Genomic DNA, 13908 nt, shown 5'->3' with positions numbered 1-13908 from the left:
ACGAAACAAAAATCAAGGAGTGAACTTAAGAAAAGAAAATAATTTTTTTTTGAAGTAGAAAATCAAATAAAATGAAAATAAATCCAAAAATTTATGGAACTAGAATTTGGAAAAATAAAGATTTAAAAAAAAAAATTGAGAAAATGAGGATATAAAAAAAAAAGGTGAAAAAAACCTAAGACAAAATAAGAAAAAATAGAGTAATAAAAGAGAAAATAAGAAATAGAAGTAATAAAATAAATTTAAGTATGAATTGGTGATTATTGTCCGCTTTAAAACATAATCAGACATGGTGGTTTAAAAGAAAGAGGCTTTATTTCCATCAGCAGACAAAAACGGATTTATTTCACATGCCTTCAGCTGATAAAATTAAGATAAAACTATTCTAAAAAAAAACTTAAACATTGAATATGTTTCTATTAGAATCTGTGACAGCGTATCACGTTATTGCTACAGTAACAGGTGAAGACACGTTAATGTTCAATAAATATATATTTTTTTTCTCTTTTTTTCTGATTTATATAATAATCACTATTAATAATGACTGTAAGCAGCATTTTAGGAAGCAAATTAAGATCCTAATAATAAAGTCTTTATATATTAAATGTAACTGTAGATAAAAAAAAAATCTAGACATGAAATTTAAAATAAAATAAAATGTAGGGAAAATGATTGTTTAGTTGTTAAGGTACCTAATAAATAAATAATGAAAATGAAAGGAGGAGTATTTAGGGGAAATCTGTTAGTGTGACGGTAATAATTAAGTAGCGTAAACGGTGGAAAACACACACACGCACAAAAACTCATTAAAGGTACTTAACAATCCAGCGTTCTTTCCCAGCTAGTTTAGTTTTTGTTCGTTTTTGCACATTTAAATCTGTAGCTTTTTTTTTTTTTTTTTTTTTTGAAGAAAAGAAAAATATGTGCATTTAAATGACCCCAGTTCTGCTTCTCTTTCTGAGTATTTCTAGTAATATGGAGCTTGGAAGCTAACAACAAGTATTTAAATTAGCATTTTGTATATTAGAATTATATACACATCACATTAAATCATTCTTTTTTCTGTTGTAAAATTTGTCTGTAACAACATACAATTCAAAATTACAGGATATGTTTTGGGAAAAAAAAAAAAATCAGAACCCTGAATAAAAAATTCAAATCTCAGTATTATTAGATTTTAGGTCAAATGTGAAGCATTCAGGATTACCATTCAGGATTTACCAAATAGCTAAATTCCTATTAAACAGCTCACTTTGGCTGTTAGCTAGCTAACGATTGCCAGCTAGCTATATACATTAGCATAGCCTAACTGGTTGTAATGTTACCTAAATAGTTACGCTGGACACCCAGTGTTTAGAAAACTCGCTATTTGAACTATTATAACATAAATCTTTTTTTTTTATTTATTCGACTACTCTGAAAGTGTCTATTTTTCCCTGCGAATCCTGTAAGCTTCACTTTTGACCCAATTTACATCAAATCCCAAATCCATCGCCTGAAATTTTCAATTGTATTTTTTTAAAGAAAAAAAAGCTCACCCCTAGCAAGTTCAAAACAAACAAAAACATTGGCAAAAACGTAAATTTATTTATTAAACACACTACAGAAAAAATTTTTATTTCATGTGACATGTATATAATTCAAATACATATGAACTTCATATTCAAATACTTTATTCAGCTTCCCTGACCCACTCTGTCACTAGCTTTTTACTTCTTACTACTTCCTGTTTCCTGTCCCACCCACCTTGTTTGACTGACAGCAAAGAACCTAGCTAAGAACCTCTGACCATTTATGATAACTAGCTGGATTGCTACTTAACTAGCTAGCAAAATAAAGTTGTTAGGTTTTCGTTTCCATTAATAAACAAACGTTAACTCTCATTTTTTGCTTTCTTGAATCAATCTGTTTAGTCAGATGACAGGAATTTTTAAGGGAATTGTTGAGGAGACGTTCACAAGGGTGTAGTAACCATCTGGGACTTTGGGCGTGGTATGTAGTATACAACAACAATGGCAAATTTTAATAATAAAATGTCCCAGCATGTTTGGTCTGCTGGATTCAGTCCTGCGGTGTGTCAGCCATCTTGAAAGTGATTTTCAGCTTCCTATAGCCTCTAATCTTATGATATATCACATCTCAATGAACGCATACACTTCAGTATCTTACTGAACTCTCAGATTTAAGTGTTATTGTGTCAGATTCATTCTGTCAATTTCCTACATACATTTTCTCTCATAAACATTCCAGACATCTTCATTAGTTAACAAATGTTATGCTCTTGCACACATTCACCTTCCTTATTCATTCCTCCTTTAAAGGAACAGTTTATCAGAAAACTGATTGTACTCCAAATAGCGAATATTCACTTCATTAGCGAGGTAAAATTAGCTAGCATGTAATAACTTGTAATATCTATTTCACCTAAAATCTTGTAAATACGAGTCTCAAACCGTGTCCAGTCCTTCTGTAACGCTGACGATGTAAATCCCCATCTCACAAAAGTTTGAAGGCGGAATTGTACCGGAAAAAAGGATGTGATGGGAATTGAACTTAAATTTGTTCAAATGATATTTTCCAACATCATTGATAACACTTTAATGTAGGGTTCAGTTATAAAGCAGCTATAAGCAAGTATTATGTAATTTACTAATTAAAGTTTAATGATATAAGTATCATTAAGCTTTAATTAGCAATTATTTAATTAGTAAATAAAAAGATAAAGTTTGAAATAAATTTAAAATAATATATTAATATTTGTGTATAAAAGTTAAAAACTATCATTTAATTAATACACAGTATTAAATCTGATAAAACAGGATAAAATAAAATAATAAAATAAAACAGGAGTTGAGAATCCATGCCAATCTGTAATTTTTCTGCAATTTTTTTTTTTTTTTGTATTTACTAATTTTTTATAAAACAAATTTAGAAGCAGTTTTAATTAGCGAACTACTTTCCAATTGATTATTAATAATTTATTACCAAACATTACATTGAAGTGTTACTAAGTCAGTTACTTAAAGGAAGGAGCATAAGAGTGGCTTCTGAAGTGAGTATATGAAGATTTCAGCTTGTGTTTATTTGCAGGAAAGATTTTGGGTGAGATAGATTTTAATTCTTATTAAAGTATTATTTTGAGTATTGTTATTATTAGCCAAAGCTTCAGTCAAAAACTAAATAAGCAAATTTCAGACACTAAACACGTCTTGTTTGATGGAGTACATTCAGAGAAAGTGGAAAATGTATAGATTTTCTTTTTTTTTTTTTCCACCAGACTGTTTCTTCACCCCTTCGACTAAACCAGTGTTGCGTCCCTCAGTCAGTCCTTCTCAGTCAGATAGTCAGATTTGTTCACACTTATCTTACACATTTAACAAGACACATTTTGCTATACAAACAGACACAACAATTAGAAATGACTTTCTGAATTCTCTCAGTGTGGTAATGTTAAAGAGAGACATTTAGCTGGATGCGGTGGCCATATTGGATGGAAGTTTCATCTAAAGTTTGTCATACGTAAGTTTCCTAAGAGCAGCTAAAATGTGAAGTCTGTTTTCATCTCCAAATTCTGACATCAAAATAGACATTTGCTGTATTAGTGATGTCCTGATCCAATCAACGATTAGCAAACGCAGTAAAGCCAGAAATTGGATATATATTCAGATTTTTTTGTACTGTACATCAGCAGGAGTTTGGCTCCAAATGTTCAGCTCTTGCAATTTGCCAAATTCTGGTATCGTTCTTTTTCATCTCAGTTTTTCGAGAAGTAAGTGAATGCAGAACCAGTCCCAAGTTTGACGAGGACAAAGAGGTGAGAGGAAAAAAGATCCATGTTAAAGGTGAGCATCAGGACTTAAAAAAAAAAAATCTGTGGGACCTTTTTTTTACACTTATGTTGAAAAGCACATTTCTGAAAAAAAACATTCAGTACAACTGTTAAATGTCATACTTAAAAAAAAAAAATAAAAAAAAAATTGTTATTTTTATTTTGGTAGTTACTTAAAAAAAGACCATCATAATGATGTCATGTCCCAGTGATGTTAATTTTATGATGTTACTGATGGCAACAGCGTTCCATCCTCAACATGTTTTCCATTCATCTTCTCGGTCGTCCTTGTAGTCCTCAAACGATACTGTCGAGACCAAGAGACCTTTTGCTTGACCTTTGACTTTTTCCATTTTCCTCACAGGAGTACCATATTTTCCGGAATATCTCGAGGACAATTCCACACGCACTCATGCAGCAATCACGTCCTCACACCTTGATCAGCGCCTTTGAGCTGTGATGCAGCGCTGGCATTTCTCAATATGGCTGAACCCACAGAAGAATGCTAAATGCTAATTACAGCCATTTTAGCCATACAGAGTCTTTCTTCCTGATTTTGCCAACACATCTGAGAGAAACGTCGACGTTCCGGATAGTTCTGCGCCATTTCCTCTGCTGCTGTGCCTTTCCATAACAGCTAGCTAGCTAATTTTATCCTCATTTACAGTCAAATAACAGAGAGGAGTCTTTGGCGACTGTCTTTCCCTGGTTGCCTAGCAACAGTGTTCTTATCACATTGCGTGTTTGTTAGTGTTTTTAACTCCAGCAATTACAGGAAGGTTATGGTTCCTAACTGTTAGTTTGGCACTAACATGATATAAACTAGCATTATTGGAGCAGCAGCAGTGATTGAGCAGACAAAAAAGCTGCTAATAAAATTAATTACAAGTTGTCAAACAATCGTATTGTCTGGAAAATACCAAAGTCATCATGAATGCGGATAATGTTATGTCCAGGCCGAATATTTCTGAGGAAATTTAGCTTCCATAAATGTCACAAAATGGAAGAATAATCATCGACATGGTATTCCTCAGGGCGAGTGACCATTTCTTTTCAGTCACCTCGTTTTTTTTTTTTTTTTTTTTTTTTATTGGAACAAATCCTTACTTAGCTTTCACATCTGAGTCATATTCTTTTGAGGGCGAGTGAAGAAGGACTTGTGAATAATGACAAGAATATGAGAGGCTTTGAAGAAACATGCAGGATGTGAGCACCTCCAAGGTGCTGAGGGAACGAGGGAGGAAAGGAGGAGAGGACGGTTGGAGTTCTTCATTTCTGAGTGAGATAAGCCCCAATGGTGAGGCCGACTGCCCCCAGTGCCGCCAAACTGAAGACGGAAGTCGTTAAGGACGGCCAAGAGCTGCTGAACACCGAGTCCTTTTTCCTCATGTACAGCTCCACAAAGGCATCCTGGGAAAAAAAGAAAAGGAGAAAAAAAAAAAAAATCAGAAGACGGGGCGCAACCCTGAAAAGAAAAATCAGTATAATCCTGAAGGACAGGATACCGCAAATGTTATGAACAACACAATTTTAATATGTATTAAATAACAAATTGTTTGCCATCCCGGAAGTGTTATAAAACAACAGAAAAGAGCTCTAGAAGCTCTTACGCTATTATTCATCAAGAAATCCAAATTCTACGAATATGCAAATTTGCACATCCTGTATTTGCATATCAGAACCTGACTGGCTCATATCTTCATCACAAGATTGGCATCTTATGACGCAATAACATGACTATTCAAAACAAGAGCAACTATCAATTTTCACACTTAAATTTCTCCCAAGAGGATTTCATTATAAAATATTTAATCAAATAACATTCTAGCATTTGTTCCCTACAGATTGTAACATTGTGAAAGATTTAAGAAAATGTGTCTAAGTAAGATAAAATGCCAGCAGATGTGCTAGCATCATTTTTAAAATGGCCACTCACAGACCTTCGCTTAGATTTTCTTTTGTGTTAATGCAACATGACCACTTTCATATCACTGTTTTATTACGGTAATATCCTGTGCAGATTTATTATTTTGCACAACTAATGCACATTCTTTTACAAATTGCTCTGAATAAGTGCATTTGCGAAACCGCTGGAGGTGAACATTTTTCACCACAAGGTGTCGCAGGTGAATTTAAGAGTTAAACAGTGTGCAAAGCATGAAAGACGACCTAAGTCTAATAACCCACAAGCATTCACATTAAAACACATCATCATTGTATCAGGTGAAGAGATTAGAGATTAATATTGTCACAGGACAGGATTGGTAAAACGTAGATTCAAGACAGCAGACATTTAATCCCCAAGGTCAGGACTAGAAGTGGATATTATTAAGTTTAATACATATAGGTGTTAGTTGATTTAGAAATACAATTATAAAATAAACCGATCATTTACATGTGGAATCGGCTACATTTATTTGTGGACTTCTGAAACATGCATCACGCTGACTCGTGCAAATCAATCTACAGGTTGTTTTTTGTTTTTGTTTTTTCTTACTGCCTTGGCCAATCAGGCTGTGAGACAACTTTTCTCTAACGCTAACAAAGTCCGCAGTCCGGGTTGCAAGGACCTCATATTTTTTCTTTAGGCTGCAAGTTTTGGTGATTTTTTTTTCTTTTTTCCATTGTTTGCAGGTTTAAGAGTCTGCACTTGGCACATTTTAGGTTCCCAACTTAATATTAGCAAGTGTCACCAAAAAAAAAAAAAAAAATCACACAAAAAAAAGAAAAAAATCTGCAGTAAGGAATAAGTCCTTCCCTACTAAAACAAAAACATTTCCTGACAGGTCCTGGCTTAATGGTTTCCATTAACCATTACAATACTGATGAGAAAAATGGAAACCATTAGGCCAATTCGACAATTCGAAGTGTTTATAATATTTTGTATAAAACTGGGGGGGGGGGGGGGGGGGGGGGGTAATCCAAGTAATCCAGGGGTTCTCAACCTTTTTACATAGTTTTAACTTTGTAAAAATTTATTTATTTATTTAAAAAAACAAACTAGTTTAAACAATTAGGCTTATTAATTATGTGTACAGTATGGGTATGATAATATTGTAGCTATTTACTGTACACAGAGTTTTTTGATTTTGGAACCTTTCACCTATAGAAACCCAATTTTATTAAAACTGGCATTAGATTCCAGCTGACATCTATTTATTTATAAGCGTAATAACTTTGATAATGTTATTATTAAGAAAAATTCAAATCATATATATATATATATATATAGTCTGTCCAGATTATCCAGCACAGGTTGAATGCACACCAATGTGTTTGCTGCTCTTCTTTCTCCTGGTGGTGGGAATGTGAGTCACACCATGATTTGAGCATTAAGAACACACACAGCCTCCTCTGAGTGTACTGGTGTGTGCCGGGCGATCTGGGGGGTCGAGAGATTGAAGATCCAGCCGCATGCCGACACATGCAGGAGACCAAATGTGCCTGATTAAAAACAGACAGTTTATCTTCAAACACACACACACACACGCACACACAATCACACATTCCATAGACACTCACAGCCCAGTTTTATCCACAGAGTCGTGTAACTCCACCTTATTGGCTCTAACTGGGAAATGGAAAGTTCTTTAAAGTACACAGAGGAAAAGAGGATGTCCGGTAACACAGCTGCTCTCATCTCAAAACGGGAGGCTTTGTTCTTAGCAGGATGTCTAATAGCCACAGCTGAAGTCATGCGGATGAATGGGGGGAGGGGGGAGAGTGGGGGCAGTTCCTCTTTGCAGTTTGTTTGGGAAGACGATTACGACACGATTACCTCACGCCTTACATAATCTCTCCGCTTCACTGCTGCGGGTCATACCGGCGAACGTCAGAGCTCAAGCAGTACATAATGGCCTCTATTTACAGAAACATGTACAGTAAAGCTTGGCCAAGTTTTGATTTTATTTTCATTTGTGCAAAGTGTACACATCAAAACCGTATAAAGTAACAATATTGCACAAAAATCAAAGAAATGTTTAATGTTTCAGTCTTTTTGCCAACACATGACCAAACTGAATTAAACTATATTAATACATTTAACTTAAAAGTGCAATTTTATTAACCTCAGCATCACGTCTGGCTTTCAGTGGTGATCAGTGATTGGTTGTTGAAAAAATGGTGATCACAGATTGGTCTTTGAGAACAATGGTTATTAGTGATTGGTTGTTGAGAACAGTGGTGATTAGTGATTGGTTGTTGAGATCAGTGGTGTGTGATTGGTTGTTGAGAACAACGGTGATCAGTGATTGATCGTTGGGAATAATGGCGATCAGTAATTGGTCATTGGAATAATGGTGATCAGTGATTGGTCATTGGAATAATGGTGGTCAGAGATTGCTCGTCTGGAATAGTGATCACTGATTGGTTGGTGTCATTTTTCTACAAAGCCACTAAGATGCAATCACTGTTGTCCTTGTCATTCTACGCTATATCCCCAACATTACAGCTCATACATTGCTCCAGTAACTGTTCCTTACACATATTCGTATCCCAGACATTTCACTATTAATTAGCTGTATGCTGGCTGCCTCTGTGTGAAAACACTGCTAGTTCTCTGGCTCTCACGGTGGCAAGTTTCTTAATCTGTATTTTACTCAAAGCAACCAAAAAAACTCCTGCTCAAGCCCTACTATTGTAAGATACACCTGTAAAAGCAAGGAAAGTCCCAAAGTAAGAATGGGAGGAAGTGTTCTGAGTGCTCAAGACTTGACATGGGTGAATAGTTTCCTGTTCTAAATGCTCTCTGGGTGTAAAATGCTGGAGTGCATCACATGCTTGAGTTGTCCGACACTAACACATGGTTGCTGTCATACAACAGAGCCAGACCAAAGAATGCAAATGCTTATTAACATATCGCCATTGTGAGTGTTGTTTCTAGAGTTTAGTGGAACTAAATGCAATGTCATTTACATAACCTGCTGTAAGGCGGCCTCTTAGTTCACTAGTAAGCCAAGTAAACATGCCAAGTAACACAAAAAAAACCTAGCATGTATAGTAAACAGGCTAATGCATCCTATTTGGTTCAGTTCAGAGCTCTGCTGGATCTGCAGCATTAAACAGGCTAACCAACAAACAAGCAATTACAATAAACATGCTAATTCACAATTAGCCTATACTTAAAAGACAAACTTACAAACTAATATTATAATAAACAATCTAACTCGTGAAACAGTATTATAGTAAAGAGACTAACACACAAACTAGCATTAAAGAGGCTAACTCACAAACTAGCATTATAGTAAACAGTCTAACAACAAACTAGAATAGTAAAGAAGCTAACCCATAATCTAGTGGTATAGCAAAGTTAAAACAAAAACCTGCCTGTTTTAAGTAATGCGACTAAATAAACAGAACAGAGAGAGAATTTTAGTATCATCAAAGAGGTTAAATAAAAGAAAATAGAAATCTTTAAAATGTCTAGAATGTTTATCAAAGGGGTTACATAGAATAATGGGGAGAGAATTCTACAATGTTCGCTATATGAGAATGTGCTAATAAAAGCCCACTGGGGCAGGAATCACGCTGCCCCATGCTCGTGTGTAAGTGTAGACAGTGTGTCTGTGATGTTCAGGACCATTTCTATTGAAAGTCAAGTGTGATAGCCTCAAATCGTTTTTGTGTGAGGTTATGTCGCTATCCTGCCTCACTGAACACTGTGGTCACGAGCCGCTGCTGAGAACACAACAGCTGACTTTTATCTGAATGAATCAGAAGGCATGTGATGTCACATGTGGAACTTTCTGTTATATTTTAATCACTCAGGCATGACAGCACTTTATCTCAAATCTAGTCCATCAGCTGAAGCAAGTTCAGTGTCAGAAGTTCGTTTGTTTTTTTTCCCTGATTAAAGTGCCCCTGTACCTCTACGGAATTAAATTTGTGCCACAAGTATTGAACATAGCTTTTCAAGAAATGAACAAGAATATACAATGAGAAAGAAGAAAAACACTCTGAAACTGAAAACAATGAACTCAGTGGCAAAAATTTAACATGGTCTTCAAATAAACACCGTTCTTTATGAAGTTTTCTAAGCTTCCTTTTCACTAATCATGTTTTATGAATGTGCTGCCAGAGTTTTCATTTACACTTTCAAAGTTTTCATTCACGCTCCGCAAGTTTATGTTCACCATTCTGGCACAAACCTCTTGTGTGGGCGGGGCTTAACAGCAATTTACTTTCATTGGCTAGTGAGATTTGGATCGACAGCTCCCTGACCTGGAAGTAGAGATGCTCCTGAGAGCTCATCTCCAAAAAATAGTCGCATGAGACTACCCAAACCACAAATATTAATTACGAACTAATATACTAACTAAGTAAATAAGGATGTAAGAAAGTAATTTCCACTACATAGTACAAACACTATAAATATACAGAGAACCGCATCCAGAACGATCTCCAAAATTTGTGCGACTGAAGTCTCTAATTCCAGTTGAGGAAGCTGTCGAACTAAATCCAATGAGAGTAAATCGCTGTTAAGCCCCGCCCACACAAGAGGTTTGTGCCAGAGTGGAGAACGTAAACACTGGTAGTGCATTAGCGGAAAGGAAGCTTAGAAAACTGTTCACAAAGAACGGTGTTTATTTGAAGACCATGTTAAATTTTTGCCATTGAGTTCACTGTTTTCAGTTTCAGAGTGTTCTTCTTCTTTCTCATTGTATATTCTTGTTCGTTTGTTGAAAAGCTACGTTCAGTACTTTTGGCACAAATTTAATTCCATATACCTCAAACACTATTGGGTGTTAAGCAAATCAGTCAAACACTTCATCACACTGACCTCCTGTTTCAAAAGGATGAACATCAACATACATAACAACAAATGGAAGTCTGTGTCCCCTGAAATCTTTTTGTTTGAGGTAGATGTTGTAGCGATATTAGCCTCAGAGAAGAAGCAAATGTCACACACCAAACACATTCCTGGCTTATCAACTATATTTGGGGTTAAATGTGGGGATCTGTGCAAATGTTTCCCACACTCTTTTGCAGCTTTTCACAGCACGCCTCACTTCTTCTTCTTCTCCATGTTTTCTCAGCAGTAGGCGGAGAGACGAGTCATAAGAGACCGAACTGGTGGAAAAGGGAATCGGCTGAGCGTCATGGGACGGCGGAAGGAGAACATCATGCTCTGTTTCATCATTTCACACACACACACACACATGTGACCTCTCTCTCCACTGGTGGGATGAAGTGGAGCATGCCTGTTTTCCATTACACATCTCTCGTGTTGTTGGATAAATAGGGTTTCACAGCATCGCTAGTCACAAGACAACGCTGCTTTTGCAACACCTTGAGGTGCTGTGATTCCTAGCGGTGATGTGCTTCTCCTTATGTTCCAGTCCACGCATATATGGATATTTCTCAAATATCCCACAAACTAGCCTAGTAAAAACAAACTTACAAGCTAGCATTACAGTGAACAGGCTAACGCCAACTGGTATGAAACCCGTAGGTCTCCCAAAGGTGGATATGTTTTTCAAATGTATGTTTTTGAAAACAGTGTGAACCTGCAGTGTAGTCAGTTAACTAGAATTTCACCACGGCTTCAAACTTGACTCATTCAATCAGATTTTAGAAGTGAAACTGTCCTTTTTATAAACCAAATATATATATATATATATATATATATATATATATATATATATATATATATATATATATGTATGTATGTATGTATGTATATGTATTGGTATACATGTGGAAAGACTTTTACCCTACCCCACGTTAAACTGGATTTTGTTTCAGACTGTTTCATTTGATGTCCTCCATCTTATGAAGCATATCAGTCCAGTCAAGCAGTACAGCAGCAGTGGCCATGTTTGGACAGATCAGCTCTGATTTAAGGATCTGTGAGCGGGCGAGATGAAAGCGGCCAGCAAAGATGAAGGAGGCTGAGATTGCTCTTTGAACGTTTATCCTGGAGATTTTATCATATAACAACAATTCCAACATTACTGGGCCATGAGTGGACACTCAGCTATATGATCCATCCTAAGATTGGAAACACAATAGTAACTGAAAGCAAGGCTGTGTTTTAAAGGTCTTTGATATTCAGATTAGAAAAATCTGTGGTGGCTTAGCAGTAACGTTTCATGTCAGATGTTTACTTCTTTAGTTCTGCTTTGGAATTACGTGGATAATGTTGTTATCAGGTAACATGTCTATCTCACCCAAACTCTTTTGTGTAAATGTGAGCTTCAAACCACATCCAGATCTTCAGGTGATCTTCTGTAATCTATAACCAAGAACAAAACTTCACATTGTAGCTGAACATTATGAAGACAGCCATCTTTGCAAGAAGGACCAATCATGTTTCACAGAAAAAAAGTAAGCCAATCATGTTTCATCTTTCAAAAGATGGACCTCAGATCAACATCAGATCAACATTTTCCACACAGGTGGAAAATATACTGGGAAACATTACTTAAGTAAAATTATGGATACTGTGTCAAAATGTTATTCAATCAAAAGAAATATGGAGGCAAAAATGTACATGAGTGAAAGTCAAAAAAGTAATGATGAAATGCTTATCATGCCTGATCCTGCATGACTAGCTATTTCACTAAACAAACAATCATAAGGAAATGATTCTGCTAACTCAGATACACCTAGAATTTATCTTGCTGGTTAGCTAATGTTTAATAACCCTTTTGGAATGAATGTTAAGGCACACAGAAGCAAAACTATCTAGTTAATTTAACAAGCTAATTCACAAAACTTAACTAGTTAGCTAATTTAGCAAACTAATTTACAAAAGTAACTAGCTAGCTAATTTAGCAATCTAATTTGCAAAACTTACCTAGCTAGCTAATTTTAGTAGCTAAATTACAAAACTTAACTAGTTAGCTAATTTAGCAAACTAATTTACAAAAGTAACTAGCTAGCTAATTTAGCAATCTAATTTGCAAAACTTACCTAGCTAGCTAATTTTAGTAGCTAAATTACAAAACTTAACTAGTTAATTTACCAAACTTAAAGTTAACTCAATGTAATTCTTTAGACAAAATGGTGAATTTTAAAGGCGATAGTTCGACGTGTATGAACAACATCTTACTACGAAAAATATATCTGGTGTTCGAGATTTGCAAGAAGTGTTTTGAAGGTCAAAATGAAATTGTAAGTCATAAAAAGTATAATATTTAAGTACACATCTTCCGAAATAGTACTTAAGTACAGTAAGAAACCGCAGTTGTTTAAGAATTAATTGATGGTGTGTAATCTGATCTTGCGGGAAAAGAAACTTTAGCTAAATTAATAAATTGAACTCTGCCAAAACGAACACAAACATTATTCTACTGCAATGTTTAATTTGCCTTCCGTGTTCTTCCAATTGATACGTCCTGCCTGATTAAATTAATGTTAGCTTGTGAGAGTCAAAATGTAACCATTGTAGGTTAAATCTACGTTAAACTGAATCATTTTTGTAAAAGATTTTTGTACTCTTGTACATAAAAGAGATAAGAACCTGATAATGACATTATCTCCCTGCTCATGTGGCAGAGTGTTTAGCGGAACAGATTCATCAGCAGAAGTGTTTAATAAGGTCAGCGTTTGTCTCTCGCATCTCCTACGCAGCACTTGTTTTACCTCAGTGCAAAGTGTTTGCCTTCACAAGGCTCCCTTGGAAGTCTAATGAAAACAAATGTGGGATTCTTTCACCGGGCGTCTAGTTGTGCCATGGTTACTGCTGTTATTGCTTTGCTTTTCTCACGAGTCGCTTGTTTCAGGGAAGGTATTGCTTCTGTACAGGATGACAGCATGTTTGTTCTGCTTGTGAAGATTTCAGATATAATTCATATTACATTCTATGACATGTTAGGAGCTTTGGGAGTTTGAGTATTCAAGCTTTCAGAAGTAATGAAAAGCTTTACAACACACTCACACGCCTATAATGTCTGCAAATATATTTTTGTACACAGAATTTTCATCGCAAAAATTCAGGCCTGATCGTCTGATTTCAGCAGGAGCGAAGTTGTAATGTTAGCTAGCTAATATTAGAAAATAGCTATGCTAAAGTTACAGGTGAGAGCTTCTCAGAAATCAGCTGTTCATCCATTTTTTATACAACAAAGAGACTACAT

The 13908-nt window shown here is 35.5% G+C and overlaps 1 protein-coding gene across 4 annotated transcripts in view; it reads right to left on the bottom strand.

The window, feature by feature from the left end:
- Positions 1 to 293: 293 nt before the first annotated feature.
- The window catches only part of bcl2b (BCL2 apoptosis regulator b), a 40297-nt gene continuing 26682 nt past the window's right edge, over positions 294 to 13908 (bottom strand). For 2 of the 4 annotated variants that reach the window (XM_034303869.2, XM_026937237.3), the window contains exon 2: positions 294 to 5239. In XM_034303869.2, coding sequence (XP_034159760.1) covers positions 5099 to 5239 — 141 coding nt within the window. In that variant the 3' untranslated portion in view covers positions 294 to 5098. Of the gene's footprint in view, positions 5240 to 11539; positions 11819 to 11997; positions 12063 to 13908 lie in introns of those variants that run through there. The other 2 variants (XM_053233130.1, XM_053233129.1) reach the window with 2 other exon arrangements.

This window comes from Pangasianodon hypophthalmus, chromosome 4, assembly GCF_027358585.1.
Source record: "Pangasianodon hypophthalmus isolate fPanHyp1 chromosome 4, fPanHyp1.pri, whole genome shotgun sequence".
NCBI lineage: Eukaryota > Metazoa > Chordata > Actinopteri > Siluriformes > Pangasiidae > Pangasianodon > Pangasianodon hypophthalmus.
This window is presented reverse-complemented; position numbering and strand designations above follow the sequence as displayed.